General features: G+C 54.1%; 1 protein-coding gene across 3 annotated transcripts in view; it reads left to right on the top strand.

Annotated features, from left to right (window-relative positions):
• Positions 1–2,278: 2,278 nt before the first annotated feature.
• The window catches only part of AXL (AXL receptor tyrosine kinase), a 30,288-nt gene continuing 11,613 nt past the window's right edge, over positions 2,279–20,953 (top strand). Inside the window, exons 1-12 of one of the 3 annotated variants that reach the window (XM_060083028.1) lie at positions 2,279–2,572; positions 3,697–3,919; positions 4,250–4,350; positions 4,920–5,096; positions 10,163–10,243; positions 10,374–10,489; positions 14,701–14,911; positions 15,225–15,364; positions 16,047–16,197; positions 16,411–16,437; positions 18,496–18,628; positions 18,925–19,016. In XM_060083028.1, coding sequence (XP_059939011.1) covers positions 2,509–2,572; positions 3,697–3,919; positions 4,250–4,350; positions 4,920–5,096; positions 10,163–10,243; positions 10,374–10,489; positions 14,701–14,911; positions 15,225–15,364; positions 16,047–16,197; positions 16,411–16,437; positions 18,496–18,628; positions 18,925–19,016 — 1,516 coding nt within the window. In that variant the 5' untranslated portion in view covers positions 2,279–2,508. The remainder of the gene's footprint in view (positions 2,573–3,696; positions 3,920–4,249; positions 4,351–4,919; positions 5,097–10,162; positions 10,244–10,373; positions 10,490–14,700; positions 14,912–15,224; positions 15,365–16,046; positions 16,198–16,410; positions 16,438–18,495; positions 18,629–18,924; positions 19,017–20,953) is intronic. The other 2 variants (XM_060083030.1, XM_060083029.1) reach the window with 2 other exon arrangements.

The raw sequence follows: 20,953 nt of genomic DNA, 5'->3' as shown, positions 1-20,953 counted from the left end.
GCAAATAGTTCTTGAAAGAACAAACACAGATTCAAGTTGGCCACGCACACAGCTGGGTCCACCGTGTCCTAGGTGTGTAGGGTCACCCAGCATATTCAAACAAGTGGGCAGATCTTTGCACATATTTGCATCCCCCCAAAATGCCACAATAATTAATTGGCCCCTTTATGAAAAGTCTTTTACATGGTGGTGGGGACACAGTGGTACCAAAGATATACCCAGTGCCTACACTTCCAGAGCCCACAGACCATGAGACACACAGTCACACCAATAAATATATTGTGACAACCCAAACCAAAGAAAAGGACAAAGTGTTAGGAGTGAACAACACGGGGACCTAGAGTTGACTGGGAAGGACCAGGCAGTGATGCCAAGGAGAAGGGACAATTGAGATGGGGCTGAGGGGTGTGTAGGAGTTGGGGGCATAGAGCTGCAGGAGGAGGCCCTAAAGCTTGTGAACAAGAGAAAGGAGCCAGGTGGACATGAGGGGTAACAAGGTAAGCAGTTTGGGGGTTTATCTTGGAAGGTTTGGGGGCAAAGGTGGAAAAGGGTTTGATTTGGGATTGAGAGACATTCTTCTTGCTGTTGACAGGTTAGAGGGAGGGAGAATGGAGGCCAGGAGACCAGGGAGGAGGCCAGAGCAGGGGTCCAGGTGGGAGAAGATGGGGCTGGACCAGGGTGAGACCACGGGGAGGACAGCAAGGCCAGGCAGGAGAAAGGTTTGTGGAGCTAAATCGAATCCTCCTTGGTACCTGGAAACTTATTGAGGGTGGGGGCTGTCCAAAGGACCCTGAGGGTCGGGCTTGGGTGGCAGAATAGATGCTGAGGCTGTCACTGAAATGGGACACAAATGACTCAGCTCAGGAAAGCTGATGAGGAAGAGCCCTGAGTGCCAGGTTGTGGAGCCGGGAGCTCGCCCTGAGGGCAGTGGGGAGCCAAGGTTAAGCAGGGAGGGGACAGGGTCAGATTTGAGTTTCAGAAACATCCCTCTGCTTATGAATGGGAGATGGGTTGGAGGAAGTAAGAGTGGAGGCAAGGAGGCCTGGGGGGAGGCCAGGGAGGAGGCCAAGGCAGGGTCCTGGTGGGAAAGGATGGGGCTGGACTCCTCGGAGTGAGAAGAGGCAGGTGGGAGAGACATCGGGAGCCTGAAAGGAGAGGAGTTTATAAGGAGCTGTAGGGATACCAATACACAAACAGAACAGCCAAGAGCAGAGAGATGGGTGCCCAGCCCCCTCCTACACAGACACTCAGGCTTGCAGAGACACCCCCCCCCACCTCCACCATGTGCAAAACACATGGTGGGAAGTAAATGGACAAGCAGGAGAACCAATACACAGGCCCTGGATCTACAAGGATCAGGATACACAATCCAGCAGAGGGGGACAGCAATGCAAGTGCCCAGAGAGACATAGAGGTGAGATGCAGAAAATCAAGGGCACCTTGTCAGCTGTCGTCACCACGGGCAAAAAACTGCACGTGCACTGCCCCAGGACAGCTTCCCCGTAGCCTGCTGAGTGGGTTCTATTGCTATTCCCACTTTACAGATGGACAAACCAAGGCTCAGGGAGGCCAGTCACTTGTAAGGTCACAGGGTTAGTGGTAGAGGCGGGATTCCCACCCAGGTCTTTGGGCACCCCTGTGAGTGCCCATCCACTGGTGTCCTGTTTCCGTGCCCACGTGGATCTCTTTTGTATGAGGATCCACGTGTCCCCAAGTCTTCCCCCACGGATGCCCACGCGGCAGTGTCCTCCCGTTTCTGGTTTCTGAGGTTTCTCCAGGAATGGAGGAGCTCCTGACCTGGCTTGTCTGAGTGTGAGCCCGTGGCGTGCCCCTGCGTGTCTCCTTCTGTCCCAGCCTCTGTGTGTGGATGACATCTGTGAGTGTGTGTGTGTGTGTGTGTGTGTGTGTCCTTGTCTGAGGAGCTGTGAGTGAGAGGGGGAGTGCCTGGCTGGGCTGGGCTGGGGGTGGAGGCAGGGGAGGGGGGCGTCGCAGAGGGGAGCGGAGTTCTGGAGGAATGTTTACCAGACACGGAGAGAGCCCAGAGGGACAGCGCCCAGAGCCGGGATAGGGAGACGCACAGCTTCCCTGCCTCGCTGGCCCACGATTAGGGGCGTAGCCACCTGGGGCCCCCTTCCCCCTCCTCAGCCTCCCTCCAGGGCCCCTTTAAGACAGAGCTGGACCTCTTCTCTCCGCGTTAACCCCTCGAAGTCCAGGTGGCCCCTTGGGCTCCGGCCGGTGGGCGGAGGCAGGGGTGGGGGGAGCCAGGGGCGGGGAAAGCGTTGCCCGAAATCTGGGAGGGAGAGAAGGAGGCAGGGGAGCTGGGAAGGCGCCGCTGAGCAGAGCCGTGTGAGGGCACCCCCCGCTCCGCTGTGCCAGGCGGGCAGTGCCAAATCCGGGGAGCCCGGAGCTGGGGGGAGGGCCGGGCACAACCCGGCCCTGCCCCCTCCCCCGCGGGGTGCCCAGCAACTTCTAAGGAAAGTTTGGCATTGATTGCGTGGTGCCCCGAGGATGGGCAGGGTCCTGCTGGCCTGGTGCTGGGCGCTGTGCTGCTGGGGGTGCGTGGCTCCCAAGGGTGAGTGATGGGGGGGGGGAGCTGGGGAAGGAGAGAGAGGAGAGGGATGGATGGCAGGTGTTTGAGGGGGGTGAGTCGGGAGTCCTGGTCTGGCTCAGGGAGTTTCCTTGGGACAACAGAGGGGGAGGGTGTACACAGAGACAAACCAAGAGAGGGAAAGAAAAAGGGACTCTTGAGAGAGGAGCAGAAGGACAAGGAACAGAAACTAAGAGGGTCAGAGATGGGAAGAGATGGACACAGACAGACAGACAGACAGGAGAAGCTGAGGGCAAGGGTAGGGGCTGGACTTGAGTTGGGGGCCTTGGGGAGAGGGGCTGAGCTGGGGGCTGCCCGGAAAGGAATCTTCCAGAAAGGACCCCTAAGTCAGGCAGCGGGATGAGGAGGCTCCAGAGCCCTAGGGGAAATCCCTCGTCACTGTCACCCCCACTTCTCCTTACCCCATGGCTGTTTGTCTGCGCGTTCCACCTCTGGGGCCAGGGGCTCTGTCTCCAGTCCTACCATCTCTGGGGGTCTCCATTTCTCTCTTTCTCTCCAGTCTCCGTCTTTATCTCTCCCTGTTCCCTAGGTGTCTCTATCACTGTCTCTGTCAGCCTGTTTTTGTCTCTTTCTGTCTGTTTCCCTCTGTGTGTCTCTCCTACCACTTTTTCCCCTCTGGGGGTGTCTCTCTCCATCTCTTATCCTCTGTCGCTCCGGGTGTCTGTCCCTCTCTGTCTGCCTAACTTTCTCTGGTTCCTCTCTCTGACTCTCCTTCCCTGTTTCTCTCTTTCTCCTCTCCCTCCCATCCCCTTTTCTTCCCCACCATCCACCAGCCTAATCTGTCAAGTCTCTAGAGACCCTAAGGGAGGGCAGGCCAGCCAGGCAGTCAGGGCGTGGGAGGCTGCCAGATCCCGGGCCTACTCCCAACGGACGGACGGAGGATGGAGGCCGGACCCCAGTCCCCTGGGAAGGCTCCCATCTTCCCCTCAAAGCCTCCACCCTCCACCCCCCCTGCTGAGGTCACTCTGCAACTATGTGGGCCTAAGGGCCTGGCGGGGTCCTGGCAGTAGGCAGGCCTGCACGGGTGGAACCGAGGAGTCGGAGGGGAGCAGGGTTTCCTGAGTGAATTCTTCCCCGTCTCCCTGCAGGCCCACAGGCTGAGGGGCACCCCTTCGTGGGGAGTCCAGGGAACATCACTGGTGCCCGAGGACTCATGGGGGCCCTTCGGTGTGAGCTCCAGGTTCAGGGGGAGCCCCCTGAGGTGACCTGGCTTCGGGATGGACAGGTCCTAGAGCTGGCAGACAGCACCCAGACCCAGGTGCCCCTGGGCGAAGACGGGCAGGATGACTGGAAAGTGGTCAGCCAACTCAGGTGCCCGGCCTCCCCTAACCAGACACGACCCGCATCCCTCCTGACCCCTGTGTCCCCACCTCCATCACATGGCGGGGTGCAAAGTCACTCGCAGGAGCCCCACCTGGGTTGGACCCCAGTGTGGCCACTCGCTAGCTGCGTGGCTTTGAGCATGTGACATAACTAACCCTGGCTTTCACTTTCCTCTTCTGTAAAATGCGTTAATAATAGTACCCACTTATTCGGTCTTACGAGTTTCCAGGCCAGGCTCTCCTCTTTCAGTTCTGAGGACCCCCTCCCCGGGTGCAGCTTTGACCCTGAACCTCTCTGTCCCTCCTCTTGCCCTGTCAGAATCTCGTCCCTGCAGCTCTCAGACGCTGGATGGTACCAGTGTGCCGTGGTCCTGGGCAGAAAGACCTTCGTGTCCCAGCCTGGCTACGTCGGGCTGGAGGGTGAGCCCTGGGCTCAGAGGTCGTGGGAGACCAAGAATCCTGAGGGGTCAGAGGGTGCTGGAGGATTCACGGCGTGCACTGGGGACGTACAACCTAGGAATGTCAGAGATCTTGGAGGGTCAGGCCGCTGGAGGGGTCTATAAATTATTGGGGGCAGGCCTGCACAAGATTATATGTTTTGGGCAGCGGGGGAGATATCTTTGGGGCTGTCAGCTGTCCTGAGGTCAGACATGGTTGGGGCAGGACATTTGGGGGTCAGATCAAGGATCTGAGGCACAAGTTAACCCTCTCCCTCACCCGCCAGGGGCCTCACTTTCCTCATAGGTAAAGTGGCATGAAGAGTAGGAGTAAGACCTTCTGGAAAAGAGACATGAGAGGCTCAGATGCCCTGGGGCTCAGACATTGGTGGGGAGAGTCAGATATTGGGATCATGTTTCCTGGGGGGTAGAGGTGTCCTGAGGGCTCAGACGTAGGGGTCAAAGACCCTGCACCCTACAACATCCTAGTGGTGAGGCAGACACCTAGGGGGCTCAGAGGGACCACAGCCTTCACCACTGCCCCCCGCCCAGGCCTGCCTTACTTCCTGGAGGAGCCTGAGGACAGGACTGTGGCTGCCAACACTCCCTTCAACCTGAGCTGCCGGGCCCAGGGACCCCCAGAGCCCGTGGACCTACTCTGGCTCCAGGATGCTGTCTACCTAGCGGCAACCGGGGACCACAGTGCCCAGCACACACTCCGTGTTCCAGGTGAGTCCAGGGATGTGGTCAGCTCGGTGCAGAGGGCCAGGCAGGATGGAAGTGGGGAGCCCTTCACGCCTCTGTGTGAGGGTCTGCTCGTGCCTCTGTCCTTCTCTGTCTGTCTCTGTCTCTGAGTCTCCCTCTAGTTTTTTCTCTTTGTCTCTGAGTACCTCTGTCTCTGCCTTTCTGTCCCCATCTATCTCGTTTCCCTCTGTATGTTTTCTTTCTGTCTCTGTTCTCCATCTCTCTCTGTTGCTCTGTGTGTCTGTCTCCCCGTCTCTCTGCTCTTTCCCCTCCATTCATGCCAGGCTCTCTGCAGAGAATTCTTTGTCCTGGGTTTCCTCTGAGCTGCTCCATGGCCAAGCGTGTGGGGGTCTGATGCCCCTTGTGTCAGCCCTTGACCCCAAGCAGGGCACTGGAATCAACTGGGCCTTCCTCTCCCCTAGCTCCTTACAGAAGTAACCCAAGATGGAGAGAGACACGACAGGTCTGAGTGACAGGAGAAACCCTCCCAGCCTCAGGGTGACCATCCCCTTCCACACCTCACAGATGGGGCAGGACCTAGCTTGGGGTCACACAGCGGTCAGCCAGAGTTGGGGGACACTGAGGAAGGAGGGGCGGAGGAACACAGATGGGGGAGGCTGGGTCAGTCAGAGGGAGGCGGCTGGACCTCGGAGGGCATCGGCTTCCAGCATCCCCAACCTGCTGCTTCCATCTGCTGGCATGGAGAGGGGACTCCTTGATGGGGGGGTCTCTTAGGGTGGAAGGAGGTGCCCACATTCCCAGCATTCTGGGGGCCCTGAGTGTACAGAGGAAGCAGGGGTGAGCATGCCGGCCTCCAGAGGGGTGACTCAGGCCCACAGCTCTGGGGCCTGAGTCAGCCTGGCAGGACCCGGGCAAAGGGGAGGGAGAGGGGGATGGTTCCCCCACCCCATCCCAGGAAGAGGGAGAAATGGGGGGCGCAGGTGTGAGAGGATCTGTGTGTGTATCAGCGTGTGAGGGAGCTGCCAGGTGGGGATTTCTGTGTGTGGGGCGGGGTGGGAGGTCTGGGTGTGTCCCTGTCCCTCTGAACCTGTGTCTCAGTGCATCTACCTGTTTGTATGAGGGTGTGCCTTAGTGAGGGCTGGCTTCTGTGGATGTCTCAGAGTGTGAGTGTGGGTGTGCACGCGCGCGTGTGTGTGTGGGACTAGGTATGTTTCTGTCGCCTTAGGTGTCTGTTCCACTGTGTTTGGGTCTTTATGGCATGTTTCTGTAAGTTTCTCAGGGGCTGTCAGTGTGTGTGTGTGACTAAGTATCCCAGTGTCAGCCTGCTATCTGTCCTTCTTTGTGTTTGTGTGTTCACAGCTGTGTCTCTCTGTGAGAGGGTGGAGTGCCTATGCGCGTGTGAGAAGATGGCAGAGTGGTGAACGGCAGTGTGCCTTGTGGCTGTTTTCCATACCTCCCTGTATAGAGGTGACAATGCCAGCTCACAGGCGTGTGCCTCTAGGTGTCAGTGTGTCTTAGTGGGAGCTTCTGTTTCTTTGTGGACTCAGCATGTGTCATTGGACAACTTGGTGTGTTTCTTGGTGTGGTTCCACTGCCTGTGGCTGTGTATGGATGGCTCTGTGATATCTGTGTATATGTCACAGGGTGAGCATGTTGGTATGTGACTCTGTCCCATGGACCCCTATAGATTGTGTGTGTGTGTGTGTGATTCACAGCAGGTAGTAACGACACCCTTCTGCTTCTGTCTGCTCTCCTGGTATGTCAGTCCCAGCCCTGACTGCCTCTTGGTGGATGAACTTGAGGTACTCACCAGCCAGTGTGTATATATGTGTCTGTGCCACCCATACGCACAGGGCAGCATCTCCACGTTTGTGTGTCTGCAGCAACCCTGTGTGTCGATGCAAGTGTGTGTTTCCGTATCAGCCTCCATCTTGAGGAATGTGTCTGAAGCAACCTGAGTGTGTCCAGCTGTGTTTTGAAGGCTTGGCTGTGTTTCTGTGTGAGCCAGTCAACATCAACCTGATTTGTGTCCTGTTGTGTATCCGTTTGTCCACTTCAACCTCAACGTATGTTTGTTGCTTGGTGGGTGTATCTCGAACTGCGGGGAGGTTTGTGTGTCTGTCAGCTTCAGCCTAGGTGTGTATTGTATTGCTAGGTGTTTGTAGTCAGTGTGTGCTCGTTCGATTGCGTGTTTGTGTTCGTGTGTGTGTCTCTCTTTGTGTATGTGCGTCAGTGTCAGCCCCTTGTGTATACATGTCAGTTGTAGAGTATGTTTTTGTGTCACTCGTGTTTGCAACAGCATCCTCCTGTGTAGTTAACCAGTGCTGCTGTTTTCTGTTTTAGGGCCAGTAACGTGCCCTGTAGGCCCCTGTATGTTAAGTGTGATTCATTGTGTGTGTGTAGGAATTCGTGGTGTGTGCTGTATCAAGGAATTTCGTCCGTTTGTGTGTGTCTGTCCCTGGATCTGACTCAGGGCGTGCCCCCTCTCTCCTTCCATCCCTCCAATTCCCTCGGAAAAAGCAAACTGCGCTCTGGGGTGGGGGAGGGTGGCGCGGGGGCGCCGAGGGGGAGAGGGACGGTACATCTGGAAAGCACATCTGGAGCTGGTCGTAGAGGGAGAGCCCGCAGGAGGGGAGGGGGTCCCAGGCCCTTTCGCCCCTGTCTCCCCCTCCCTCAAGGTGCGGGCCGCTGGGGCCCGGGAAGGGGGATCCCAGTCCGGCCGGAAGTGCCGGGGGGGGGCGCCCCGGTGACTCACGCGGGGGCAGGAATGCTGCGGTCGGAACTGGACCGGGCTCCAGACCCCCCTCCTGCCCCAGGGCTCCAACGGCGGCGGGCAGCGCGGGCTCCCGCGCGGTGACCCTGGCGGACACCCACGTGCCAGGTGGCTGGACCGGACCCAGGCTCCCCGCCCCCTCGGGCAGCTCGCCCGGGGCTGTCCTGTGCCTCCCCGGGGCAGCGGAGGCTGCGGGCCGGGCACCTGACCTTGGCTGGGAAGTGCGGCCTGGGCAGCGGAGCTGGGGAGCTTCCCTGCCCACCCCCTTCCGGCCTCGCCGCCTTTCCCCTCCTTCCACTCCCTCTGCTAACTGAGAAAAGGAAACTTTGTGTCTTCGGGTAGCTGGTGGCGGTGGGAACACAGCACAGCACAGAACAAACGCAGGCATCCACAGACACGCAGAGAAACACAGGCAGATACAGATCTGCAGTCACACATAGATTGAAGACTTGGTCCTCCTTACATCCTGTCACCCAGACATTGTGGGAGTGCATGTCTCTGTTGCCGTGTGTGAATCTGTGTATGTTGTATAACTCTGTGTGTTGTGTATCTCTCTGTGTTTGTGTGTCTGCGTCTCTTGTGTTTGTCTGTGTACTTGTACGTGCCTTTGTGTGCATGCATGTGTGTGTATCTGCCTGTGTTCCCACCACCACCACACTGGGAAAGGGGAGGCAGTCCACCCCCAGACACTCAAAAACACACGAACTCACCCACGGAATTACACATACTCACATTGCTACGTACACACCCAGAAGTGCTCATAAGTACATAAATGTATCCACATAAATTCATCCACTCATTCAACAAACATTTATGGAGAACCTACTGTGTGCCAGGCCATCTTAGGCCCCAGGGGGGATACAGCAGGGGGCAAAACAGACAGAAGCTCCTACCCTCCTGGGCTGACATGCTAGTGGGGTCAACACACAGTGAACAGGATACATAGGACTGTGTAAAGGATGCTGTGATGAGAAGAATCAAAGAGAAAGTAAAGCAGGGAGAGGCTAGTTGTGGAGGGGAGGTTCCAATTTTCAACAAGGTGGGTGGGGACAGAGGCGACTGGAAGGTGGAATCTGAGTAACAAATGTGAAGGAGGGCGGGAGGGAGCCATGCGGATGTCTGTGGGAATGCTGTTCCAAGCAGAGGGAACAGACGTGCAGATTTCCTGAGGTGGGAGCATGCATAGTACCTTCTAGAAACATCAGGAGGCCAGTGGAGCTAGAGTGAGTGAGTGCGGGGGAGAGGGATTGGTAGCAGCCAGACTTGTCAATGAGCAAACACCTCTACATTTTCACACCCCCATGAGGGTCTGTTTCTTAAGTGTGTGTCTATTAGATGTGTATGCCTCGAGACAGGTGTCTGTGTGGCTCAGTGTGATTGTGTCTATTCTTGTGTGTATATGTGAGTGTGTGTACGTCTGTGTGTTTGTGTGTGTGTAGGTATGAGTATGTGCATTTCTGGGTTTTTTTTGATTACTTTTTTTCTTTTTTAAAAATTAATTTATTGTTTATTTATTTATTTTTGGCTGCGTTGGGTCTTCATCGTTGCACGCAGGCTTTCTCTAGTTGCAGCGAGCGGGGGCTACTCTTCGACGCGGTGAGCGGGCTTCTCACTGCGGTGGCTTCTCTTGTTGCGGAGCATGGGCTCTAGGTGCGCAGGCTTCAGTAGTTATGGCGTGCAGGCTTTAGTAGTTGTGGCTCGCGGGCTCTAGAGCACAGGCTCAGTAAATGTGGCGCCCGAGCTTAGTTGCTCTGCGGCAGGTGGGATCTTCCCACAACAGGGATGGAACCCGTGTCCCCTGCATTGGCAGGAGGATTCTTAACCACTGCGCCACCAGGGAAGTCCCCGAGTATGTGCGTTTAGGTTTGTAAGTGTGTGTTTCTGTGTGCGCCTGTGTGTATAACTGTGTGTGCTGGTGCGTGCGTCTGGTGTGTCTATGTGTGAGTATGAGTGTTTCTGTGCGTCTGTATGTCTGTGTATGTATGTGCATCTCTGTGCATAAGTGTGTGTGTGAGTGTGTGTGCCTGTGTGTGTCTATGTATGTGGTTCTGAGTGTATGTGTCTGTGTGTGTACGTGTGCATGTGTCTATCTCTGTGGGTGTCTGTGGGGTGGGGTGTTAGCTGGCCTTGTGTTTGGGGATGGAGGCCTGTGTTCCCAATGCATTATCTCCCTTTCCCACAATCTCCCTTCAAGCAGGTGCCCCTGGGTGCTAGACTGACCCTGTTGGGTAGGGTGTGGTGGAAGGGATGCTCAGTGTGGCCCGGGAGCCCCTCCTTCCCCTTTCTGACTGGACCTCTCCCTCATATGACTCCCCAGGTCTGAACAAGACTACTTCTTTCTCCTGTGAAGCCCATAACGCCAAGGGGGTCACCACATCCCGCACGGCCACCATCACAGGTGACAGGAAAGGGAGCTGGAGAGCTGGGTGTCAGAGGGTGGGGGGTGGGGTCAAAGGTCAGAGCTGGGGTTGAGGGCAGGGTGGGGAGCTTTGGGCAAGGGGTCAGCTCCTCCCCTCTTCTGTCCACAGTGCTCCCCCAGCGGCCCCGCGACCTCCACTTGGTTTACAGCCAGCCGACGGAGCTGGAGGTGGCTTGGACCCCAGGCCTGAGCGGCATTTATCCCCTCACCCACTGCACCCTGCAGGTGAGACCTCAGGCTTTCCTCACCTCCGTCTCAGCCCTCCTTCCATCCACAGCCACAGACCCTCATCCTCTCCCTGGGAAACCAGCCCTTCCCACAGATTCGTGTGTTGAGAAGGACTAGAGCCTTTGGTTAAGCCAGATGTCCTGGGTTCAAATCCTGACTTCACCAGCTGCTGGCCGCATGAGCTTGGGCAGGTGACACAACCTCCCTGGGTCTCAGTTCTCTCATCTATAAAATGGGCATAATGGTGGTACCTACCTGATAGGCTGACTGTGGGGATTCAATGAGTGAATGCAATTAACAAACTTAAAATAGTATCTGGAACTTTGGAAATATGTAATAAACTATTGGTTGCTTTTGGGAATTCCCTGGTGGTCCAGTGGTTAGGACTCTGCGCTTTCACTGCTGAGGGCGTGAGTTCAGCCCCTGGTTGGGGAACTAAGATCCTGCAAGCCATGTGGCACTGCCAAAAAAACCCAAACAAACACTATTGGCTGTTTTCATTTTTTTAGTGTTAGTGATATTGACTCTAGCTGGAATGGGAACCCCTAGACAGCAGGGCCCAGAGTCATCACTGGGTACCCACAGCCCTGTACTTCTCCTGTCCCAGCCCTGACCACCCTGGCTTGTCACTGTCTGGGGGTGAGTCTGTCTCCCCCTGGACTGTGAGCTCTGGGAGGGCAGGGCTGGCCTGGTTTAGCCACCACTGGGTCCCTATTATTGCCCAGCGCAGGGCCAGACATCGACTAGGGAATGTTTGCTGGAAGAATACCTAACAATTGAGATGAGCTAGACCCAGCCTGCTGCACTGAAGTTGCTCCTACTCTAGAATAAGAAAAACAAACCAACACACATCTCTGAATATGAGATCCAGTTCTGGCCTGAAGTTCTCTGAGATTTGAGAGTTTAAGTGAGGATGGGACAGCGTCTGTGATGGGAGATGACAATAATGGAAAATGACCAACTTTTATTGAATGTCACCTATGTGCTGCACCTTGCATTACAGCTTTTCACACAGCCCCTCGAGTGTTTGTGAAGTAGGGTCTATGGATACACCCATTTTCCAGATGAAGTAACTAAGGCTCAGGGTTAAGTTAAGCAACTTGCCCAAGGTCACAGACAGGAAGTGGCAGACGTGGGATTCGAACCCTTGTCTCGCCAAACCCAAAGGGCACTCCTGACCTCCTAAAGACCATTTAGAGCCAGTGCTTGATTAAACGGGAGCTGCCTTTCTTATAAGAAAGACCCTGGCCCTGGAGACAACCTCACATTCACTTGACATTTTAACCCCAGAAAGTAATGGCTGTTCATCTTCCCCTTTTTTTTTTTTTTCGATATGCGGGCCTCTCACTGTCGTGGCCTCTCCCAACTATGGAGCACAGGCTCCGGACGCGCAGGCCCAGCGGCCATGGCTCACAGGCCCAGCCACTCTGCGGCATGTGGGATCTTCCCTGACTGGGGCACAAACCCATGTCCCCTGTATTGGCAGGCGGACTCTCAACCACTGCGCCACCAGGGAAGCCCCCATCTTCCCATTTTCAAGATAAGAAACTGGGGCCCAGAGAGGGGAAGTGACCTGTCTTCCCCAATGGCTAAAAAGGATAAAACCATTTCAATCCCAGAGGCCTGGCTGATTTGGTAAGACCTCAAATGCCAGGTCAGGCACCAACTGTACCCGCAACCCACATCCATCCAGTGTCCCCAAGAAAGCAGAAGTGTGCCCTCTTCCCTCTCCAGGTCTCACTTCCTGCTGTGCATGGGCTAAGGGTTCAAGTGGGAGGTCACAGCCGTCCCAGGGAAAAGAGAAGTAGGAGTGGGCAGAGGGAGCCTGACTGTCTGCACCCACGTCCCCTTTGTCCCAGAAGAGGTTCCCCTTCTGGTCAGTCACTGTGGGTCAGAGATCAGGCATGGAGACCTACTCCGCCCATCCTGCTGCCCACCATCTGCTCATCTCCTCCCCAGGCCTTGCAATGCTGTTGTCTCCCCACATGGGGGCTGTGTGACTTTGGGCAAGCTGCTGAGTCCGGGCCTCTGTTTCCTCATCTGTAAAATGGGAATGAAAAAAGAAATTGACCCCATAGGGTGGTGGTAAGAAGGCAATTTGCTCATCCAGGAATGCTTGGCAAGGTGCTTGGGACACAGCTGGCGCTCAAAGAATGTTAGCTGTTGACAGGATGTGCCAGCCAATCACATGCATCATTTCACTAAACCTCACACCTTGACAGGGAGGGACTCTTGGAAGCCCATTTTCCAGAGACAGGAACTGAGGCCCCGGGAGGTTAAGACACTCACTCTAAATCACACAGCAAATAATATCCAAGCCAAGATTTGGACCCAAAGGAATCTGGCTTTAGAGCCTCAAGCAGTAAACTTCCCAACACACTGTGTGGCGTGGTTATATCGCCTGATTGCTCCCCAGGGTGAAGGCAGCACCCCTGAGCTGTGTGGCTGGGGGTTGTGTGGCTGTGGCGGGTTGTGGTTCTGTGGGGAAGGGCTGTACAGATGTCTTCCCCAGCCGTGGCCCCTGCCATCCTGATTGTGCCACTCCTGGTGACCAGGTGGGCGTAGCAGCCTGTGCCGCTGTGCAGGGTGTGCAGAGTTTGACACTCATGGCCAGACAACCTCACACACACAAAATAATAATGACAAACTCTCGACATGCACAGACATTCTTCTACACACTGACGGGAGTCAATTCAGTTAACCCTGCAAAGTAGGGAAACACTGTTGTTATCCCATTTTACAGGTGAGGAAACTGAGGTGCAGGGCTAGGGAGTGGTAGAGGCTGGATTTGAATACCAGATGCAGTATCCGTGCTCTTCAGCACTAAGCTGCATTGCCTCTCTGAACAGAAGAGAAGTATTATTACTATTACTGATGCTCTTAAATGGACATTCCTTTTTTTTTTTTTTTGCGGTACGCGGGCCTCTCACTGTTGTGGCCTCTCCCGTTGCGGAGCACAGGCTCCGGACGCGCAGGCTCAGTGGCCATGGCTCACGGGCCAAGCTGCTCCACGGCATGTGGGATCTTCCCGAACCGGGGCATGAATCCACGTCCCCTGCATTGACAGGCAGACTCTCAACCATTGTGCCACCAGGGAAGCCCAAATGGACATGCTTGTTGTCAGTAGGGCAAAGGTTTTGAAGACAGGATGGGGTTCAGGTCCCAACTTCATCAGTGACAAGCTGGTGTCCTTGGGCCAGTGATTCCATCTCTCTGAGCCTCATTGTCCTCATCCGTATAATGGGCAAAAACACAGCGCATACTTACAACACAAAGCTGAGGTGAGGATCAAATGAGTTCAGATTTGTAAAAGGCTTTTCTTATTTATTTATTTATTTTTTGGTTACACTGGTTGTTGCAGCTCGCCGGCTCCTTAATTGTGGCATGCGAACTCTTAGTTGCAGCATGCACGTGGGATCTAGTTCCCTGACCAGGGATCAAATCCAGGCCCCCTGCATTGGGAGCGTGGAGTCTTAACCACTGTGCCACCAGGGAAGTCCCAAGGCTTTTCTTTTTTTTAATTAAGGTATAACATACATAATGTGCATAATCTTTGGTGTACACCTAGATTGTTTAACCTATGTGACCTCCCTCTGAATCAAGACGCAGACACTTCTCAGCTCCCTTGAAGGCTCCCTCAGCACCCAGAGATGCCCACTCTTCTGACTTTTTTTTTTTTGGCTGAGCCGCTCAGCTTGCGGGATCTTAGTTCCCTCACCAGGGATTGAACCCGGGCCCACGGCAGTGAAAGCATGGAGTCCTAACCACTGGACCACCAGGGAATTCCCTCTTCTGACTTCTATTGGGGGACATTGCTTTTGCCTGTGGTTGAATGTCATTGTCATTATTGTTGATGCTGACCACCTGCCATGCACTGTGCAACTGTCCTACATTGAATCTTTAAGCAACCCTGGAAGGCATTTGCTCCTCTAAGCCCCCATTTTCCAGATGAGGAAACTGAGGCTCAGAGAGGGAAAGTCACGTCAGAAGTGGCATTTGCAAGTGATGGCAGAGCCACATTGTGCAGCTGGGTGGTCTCCTCGCGTTGCAAATGCAGGTGCCCATGTTGCACTAACACGGAGTTGTGACACACTCACACATCCTTGCAAAGTTGTGTCGTCACAGCAGGATCACCACCACTGAGAGTTGTGTGGGCACCTCCAGTGATCGCGTGGCCACCCTGTCCTCACGTGCCCCTCTCTCCCCAGGCTGTGCTGTCAGACGATGGGGTGGGCACCTGGCTGGGAGAGCCAGACCCCCCAGAGGAACCCCTCACCTTACAAGCATCTGTTCCGCCTCACCAACTGCGGCTGGGCAACCTCCATCCTCACACCCCTTACCACATCCGGGTGGCGTGTGTCAGTAGCCAGGGCCCCTCACCCTGGACCCACTGGCTTCCTGTGGAGACACCGGAGGGAGGTAAGAAGGGGCTGGTGGCCAGGAGACATCGCTCACTGCCCCACTGACCCTCGCGTACACCAGTATGATTCCCGGCATCTCCTCTCGCCCATTTAACCCATGTGGCTTCAATCTCCCTCCTGCCTGGTCCCCGACTCCTCAGCGTGGCACACTGGCATCTCTCCTGGACCTCTTCCCCATGCTTCTGCTCATGGGAGGCCTGCACGAGTTGCCCACGTGCATGTGTTCTGTACCCTGCCCCTACTTCCTGGGAACGGGGGTGGGGGTCAGGAAGAGGTGGGGATGCCAGCTTCCCCCCTTCCCTGTCCTCCAGTGCCCCTGGGCCCTCCCGAGAACGTTAGCGCCATGCGGAATGGAAGCCAAGCCCTCGTGCATTGGCAGGAGCCAAGGGCGCCCCTGCAGGGCACCCTATTAGGGTACCGACTGGCCTATCGAGGTCTGGATACCCCTGAGGTGGGTGCTGCTGGCTAGGTTGGGGCGGAGTGGCTGTGGAGGAGGGAGGAGTGGTGGGGAGAAGATGACAGGGCAGACATGGACAGTTGAGCAGGTTGGGTAGGACGCCATCACACTGCGCTAGGAGAGCACATGTGGGATGGTTAAAGGGGTCCTGGGGAGGGTTAGGGATGGCTGTTTATGAATCATATACAAAGCGTTTCAGTAGACCTTTATTTACCAGGACAGTTTTACAGCAGATAGTGGCATAACATCTTGAGGAAGGGGTGCCTCTTCCTAATTGGCACAAAGGTACTAATCTGAGCAAGCAGCACCCTGGGGTGGCAGAGAGAGAGTGCGGAGTTAGAAGGGGATGGAGCGATGAGGGTGAAAAAATGAGAATTCAGTTCTTCAGCAAAAGTACCGTGTTCCACGCATCATGCTAGGACTTGAAGTTGTGGGAGTGAATAAGACAAAGTCCCAGTCCTGGTGGAGCTGTTATTTTAGTGGGTGTAGGGATGGAGAATGGAATGGAGAGGACGGGACGGGGGATGAGAAATGAAGGGTAGGAAGAGGTAGGGGATGAGGGACTGGAGATGAGAGAGGAGAGGGCTTAGAGAAAGACGGGGAGTTGAGGCTGAGGGTGAAGGCTTAAGCGTTAGGGGCTGGAGCTCTACTCTGATGCCACGTCCGGACATCCTAGGTGCTAATGGACGTAGGGCTAAGGCGAGAAGTGACCTTGGAGCTGCGGGGGGACAGGTCTGTGCCCAACCTGACGGTGTGCGTGGCAGCCTACACCGCCGCTGGGGATGGACCCTGGAGCCTCCCCGTGCCCCTGGTGCTCTGGCGCCCAGGTAACTCCAAAGCCGTGCTCAGCCCCCTTCAACCTACCCGCAGGGACCTCGTCTCTCCCAGATGCCCGTGACTTGCTCCCTGTACCTTTGAGCATTACCCCAGTCTAGGCTCTGTTCCTACCTGGAACCTTACTGAGAGCCTCACTCCCTCACCCGTGTCTTACCAGTCTTGCCCTCTCTGAGCATGTCTCCCTCTGTCCTTTTTCCTCACAGGACAAGGACAGCCAGTCCACCAGCTGGGTAAGGACTTTCGCATCCACCTCTTCTCCCTCCCTTGCCTCATTGCCCAGTGAGGACCCATCACCACACATACTCTTTGCACATCCCTTTCGTGTTTCTCAAACTCATCACTCTAATTCTCTACGTCTTGGGTTTGTGTGGTCCTTGATGGAGGTGGCTGGAATGACCCAGTGCATTGTAGGTACTCAGTGAATGGTGGATGGATGGATGGATGGATGGATGGATGGGTGGATGGCAAATGAATGAATGAGTGGATGGGCGGTGGATGAATGGATGGATGGATGAATGGATGGATAGCTGGGTGGATGAATCAATTAGTAGGTGGGTGTGTGGATGGATGGATAAATGAACAGACAGGTGAGTTATCCCCCTCATAGCCATCCTTCTCAAATATTTCTCCATCAATTCTCAAACATTCCTCCTACACCCATTGTACCCTCCTAGCACTGTTACAGCCCCTCTTGTAACTCAACCCACATTCCTTACATGCGTTCCTGCATTTCCTTGCATACCTTTCCACACTAATCCCACCCTCCTTTCACGTTCATCCCATTATAACCCTTCATTCCTCACACGTGCCTCCCAAACCCAATGCACACCCACACTTCTCATTCACACAATCTGCATACTTTTTACACACTCACCGTACCTCCAACATGGCAAGCGCTGTAAAACTTTCAGTCCACATGATCCCACATTCTGCAACTCTCCTTGCACACTCACTCGACACTCCTTACACATTATTCCCTCACCCCAAGCCGATCCTAGCCCATGCCCGCTTTCTGCACACACCCACACCAAACTCCTGGTACGCTCAGCAATACCCATCCTCCATTCCTTACACACTCACTCGCACCTTTTTGCACACCCTTTCCATTCATCCCGTGCTTCTCATCTTCCCTTCGCATGTCCTTTGCGCGCTAGTTGCACACTCCCCTCACACCAAAGTTACATCCTTACGAATACTGCCCCTTGTATCTAAAATTCCTTGAATCCTCACATATCCCAGTTCCTCCAGTACTTATCTGACACTCTTTACACACTCCTTTGCACACTATGCCCCTTTACACATTTATTTTACTCTCATCCCTTGCTTTACGAAAACCCTTCCAGGGAATTCCCTGGCGGTCCAGTGGCTAAGACTTGGCGCTTTCACTCCCAAGGGCCTGGGTTCGATCCTTGGTCAGGAAACTAAGATCTCAGAAGGCGCATGATGGCCAAAAATAAAAATAAAAATAAAACCCGTCCATAGCCATTGCACACTCCTCCTCAAAAATATTCCTTGGCCATTGGTCCCTGGAGGCTCCAACTCCTTGCATATTCATTGCACATGCCTCGTGCACCTGTCCTACTCTGTATGCGTTCCCTCCCTACTCATCTGTTTTCCACACCCAAGTCCCCCCTCCTTGCACGATCATCACACGTATCACACACCCATACACCACTTGAGATTTACTCACAACCATCCCGTGCTCACATGACATTGCACAGCCCACCTTGCACAGGTCTCTCACTCCCATCCGACACTCCTTCCACGCACATCACACAACCCCCCAGTGTCCATCCCATTCTTTTTGTTAACATTTATTTATCTATTATTATTTATTTTTTTATCTTGGCTGCGCCAGGTCTTAGTTGCAGACTGCGGGATCTTTAGTTGAGACGTGTGGGCTTTTTAGTTGTGGCATGGGGACTCTCTTAGTTGTGGTATGCATGTGGGATCTAGTTCCCTGACCAGGGATTGAACCCGGGCGCCCTGCATTGGGAGCGTGGAGTCTTATCCACTGCGCCACCAGGGAAGTCCCTGTCCATCCCACTCTTAACTTACCGTACTCATCCTACAAGTTTCACACTCTTCCTTTAACATCCACTCCTATCGTATCCACTGCATGCCCTGTCCAGCCCAGCCCAGCCCAGCCTCCCCAGATAGGGGAATGCACCTGTCACATGCCTCATCAAATATATCCACACCTGCCTCCTTTCAACAATACCCCCTTGGGGCTCAGGGAGCTGGAACCAAGACCTCAACCATGACCTGTCCTGCGTACCCCCTGACAGTGAGTGAACCCCCAGTCCCTGCCTTCTCATGGCCCTGGTGGTATGTACTTCTGGGAGCAGTGGTGGCTGCTGCCTGTGTCCTCATCCTGGCCCTGTTCCTCGTCCACCGGCGGAAGAAAGAGACCCGCTACGGGTGAGTTGGAGCCACGTGGGTCGGAAGGCCAACATGGACTGGGATGGAGGGGCCGGAGGTGGGGAGACCATGAGGAGGTTGGTGCAGGAGGAGAGGTTACCAAGAATCAGAATGAGGGCAAGGCTCTGGGGAGTGAATGGAAGGCAGAAGGTAGCCGTCCAGGGCTTGCTCAGCAAACACTGGAGGAGAGGGCGGGCAGGCCTGGGGGTGGGGATGGCGCTCGCTTTCACTGTTGGTGGAAGGAGGGGGTTCCACATTGTTCTGCCCTGCCCTCATCTCTTCTCTATTCCCCCCAGAGAGGTGTTCGAACCAACAATGGAGAGGGGCGAGCTGGTGGTCAGGTACCGTGTTCGCAAGTCCTACAGCCGTCGGACCACTGAAGCCACCTGTGAGTGAACCCCATGCCTCCCTGCCTGGGTTTGGGATAAGAAGTATAGAGCTTTGGGCCTGCTGGGCTTCTGCAGATGCATGAACCAAAAGTTTCTGAAGGCCGTGGAATACTAGGATGTTGGAACCACAGACCCTAAGAGCAACAGAATTGTGGGACCACACACAACCTTAGAATAATTGAATCTTAGACATAGTAAATCTTAGAAAGACCAAGCTTAGAGCCATAGGATCTTAGAACAACGTAATAATGATGACAATGATAAAGATGATGATGACAATGAAGAAGATGCTGCTGATGAGACGATTATGATGCTGATGATAACGGCCAGCCCTAGCCCTTCCTCTGTGACAGGTGCTGTTCTAAGTGCCCTACACGTCACTTAATTTAATCCTCACAACAACCCAATGAGTTAGGGACGTTATCCCCCCGCCCCACTTCACAGATGAGGAGGCTGCAGCATAGAGAGGCTAAGTAACTTGCTGGAGGCCACACAGCTTGTAAGCTGGAGAGTTGGGATTCAAACCCAGGCAGTTTTGCTCTCAAGTCCATCCTCTTAACTGCCTCTTGGAATTAAAGAATGTGAGAGAGGTAGAATAGCTCTTGGCCTAAAAAATTATAATCCAGGGCTATAGACCCTTAGGATCTTAAAAATCGTAGAATCTTAGAACTAGAGACACTCAGAGGATTGTAGCGTTATGGAGGGTCCCAGCTAAGGAGGGACCTCAGAGGCCACCCAGTCCAATCTCTTAATCTCTCCAGTTGGGGAAACAGATCCAGAAAGAAAAGGGACAGAGTTAGGTATCTTCCTAGCACACAGTGAGAAGACTGCCAGGGCCCCAGGGAGACACCAGAAGGGGCTGGGAAAGACATTTATTGAAAAGGGGAAGGAAGAGGAAGTGAGGAGGCCACAGCAATCTAATGGAATAACGTGCAGCAGCAGTTCTCGTAGTGTGACCTGCGTCCCCGGGAGTACCCAAGACCTTCGCAGGAGGTCCACGAGGTCAAAATTATTTTCATATTAACACCAAGACATCTTTTGCCCTTTCGCACTCTCATTCTCTCGCAAGCACTCCATGGAGTTTTCCAGAGGTTTCCTAATATGTGATGATGTCATCGTTCTGTTGATTGATTGAACATGTGCTTGTGTATCTTTGTGTTTTGGAAATCTACCCATGGGACTTCCCTGGCAGTGGCAGTCCAGTGGTTAAGACTCCGTGCTTCCACCGCAGGGGGCGTGGGTTTGATTCCTGGTCGGGGAACTAAGATCCTGTATGCTGTGCCACGAGGCCAAAAAAAAAAAAAGAAAAAGAAAATCTTTCCGTTTTCATTTTGAACACAATAAATACTGGTGTATAGATGACCCACATAAAAGAAAGCTCTTTTCAGGCCTCAGTAATTTTAAGAGTGTGAAGGGGTCCTGAGGCCAATAAGTTGGAAAACGATTGCTACACAGCAGTGAAAATAATAAATCCAACTACACACAACTATATTACAATGATCTCATAGACATTGTGTTGAGTGAAAGAAGAGAACATATGTGATTCCATGTTTATAACATCCCCAAACAGAAAAGACTAATCTGGGGTAGGAAAAGTCAGGGAAGTGGACTCTCCTGAGAGGACAGGTCATGGTCTTGACCTGGGTGCTAGTTACACTGTTGTGTTTGGTTTGTGAAAATCCCCTGAGCTGCTCACTTATGATTTTTGCAGTTTATACTTCAATAAACAGTTAAGAAATATTTTTAACAACTGGTACGGCAGGACGCTAACCAATCAGGGTGCCCACTAGTGCAAGATTATGTGCCAGGCTCTAACCCTTTAGTTGCTGCTCTGGGGGAAGATTCAGGGGGTTTAGAGGAGAAGCTAGGGTGGGGCTGGGGGTGCTCTGGGCATTAGTTAATTTTGAATGAATGCATAAGTATTTCAGCATTTTAA

Source organism: Mesoplodon densirostris, chromosome 19 (genome assembly GCF_025265405.1).
Source record: "Mesoplodon densirostris isolate mMesDen1 chromosome 19, mMesDen1 primary haplotype, whole genome shotgun sequence".
Classification (NCBI taxonomy): domain Eukaryota; kingdom Metazoa; phylum Chordata; class Mammalia; order Artiodactyla; family Ziphiidae; genus Mesoplodon; species Mesoplodon densirostris.
Note: the sequence above shows the minus strand (reverse complement) of the source record. Positions and strands in the feature narration are given on the sequence as shown.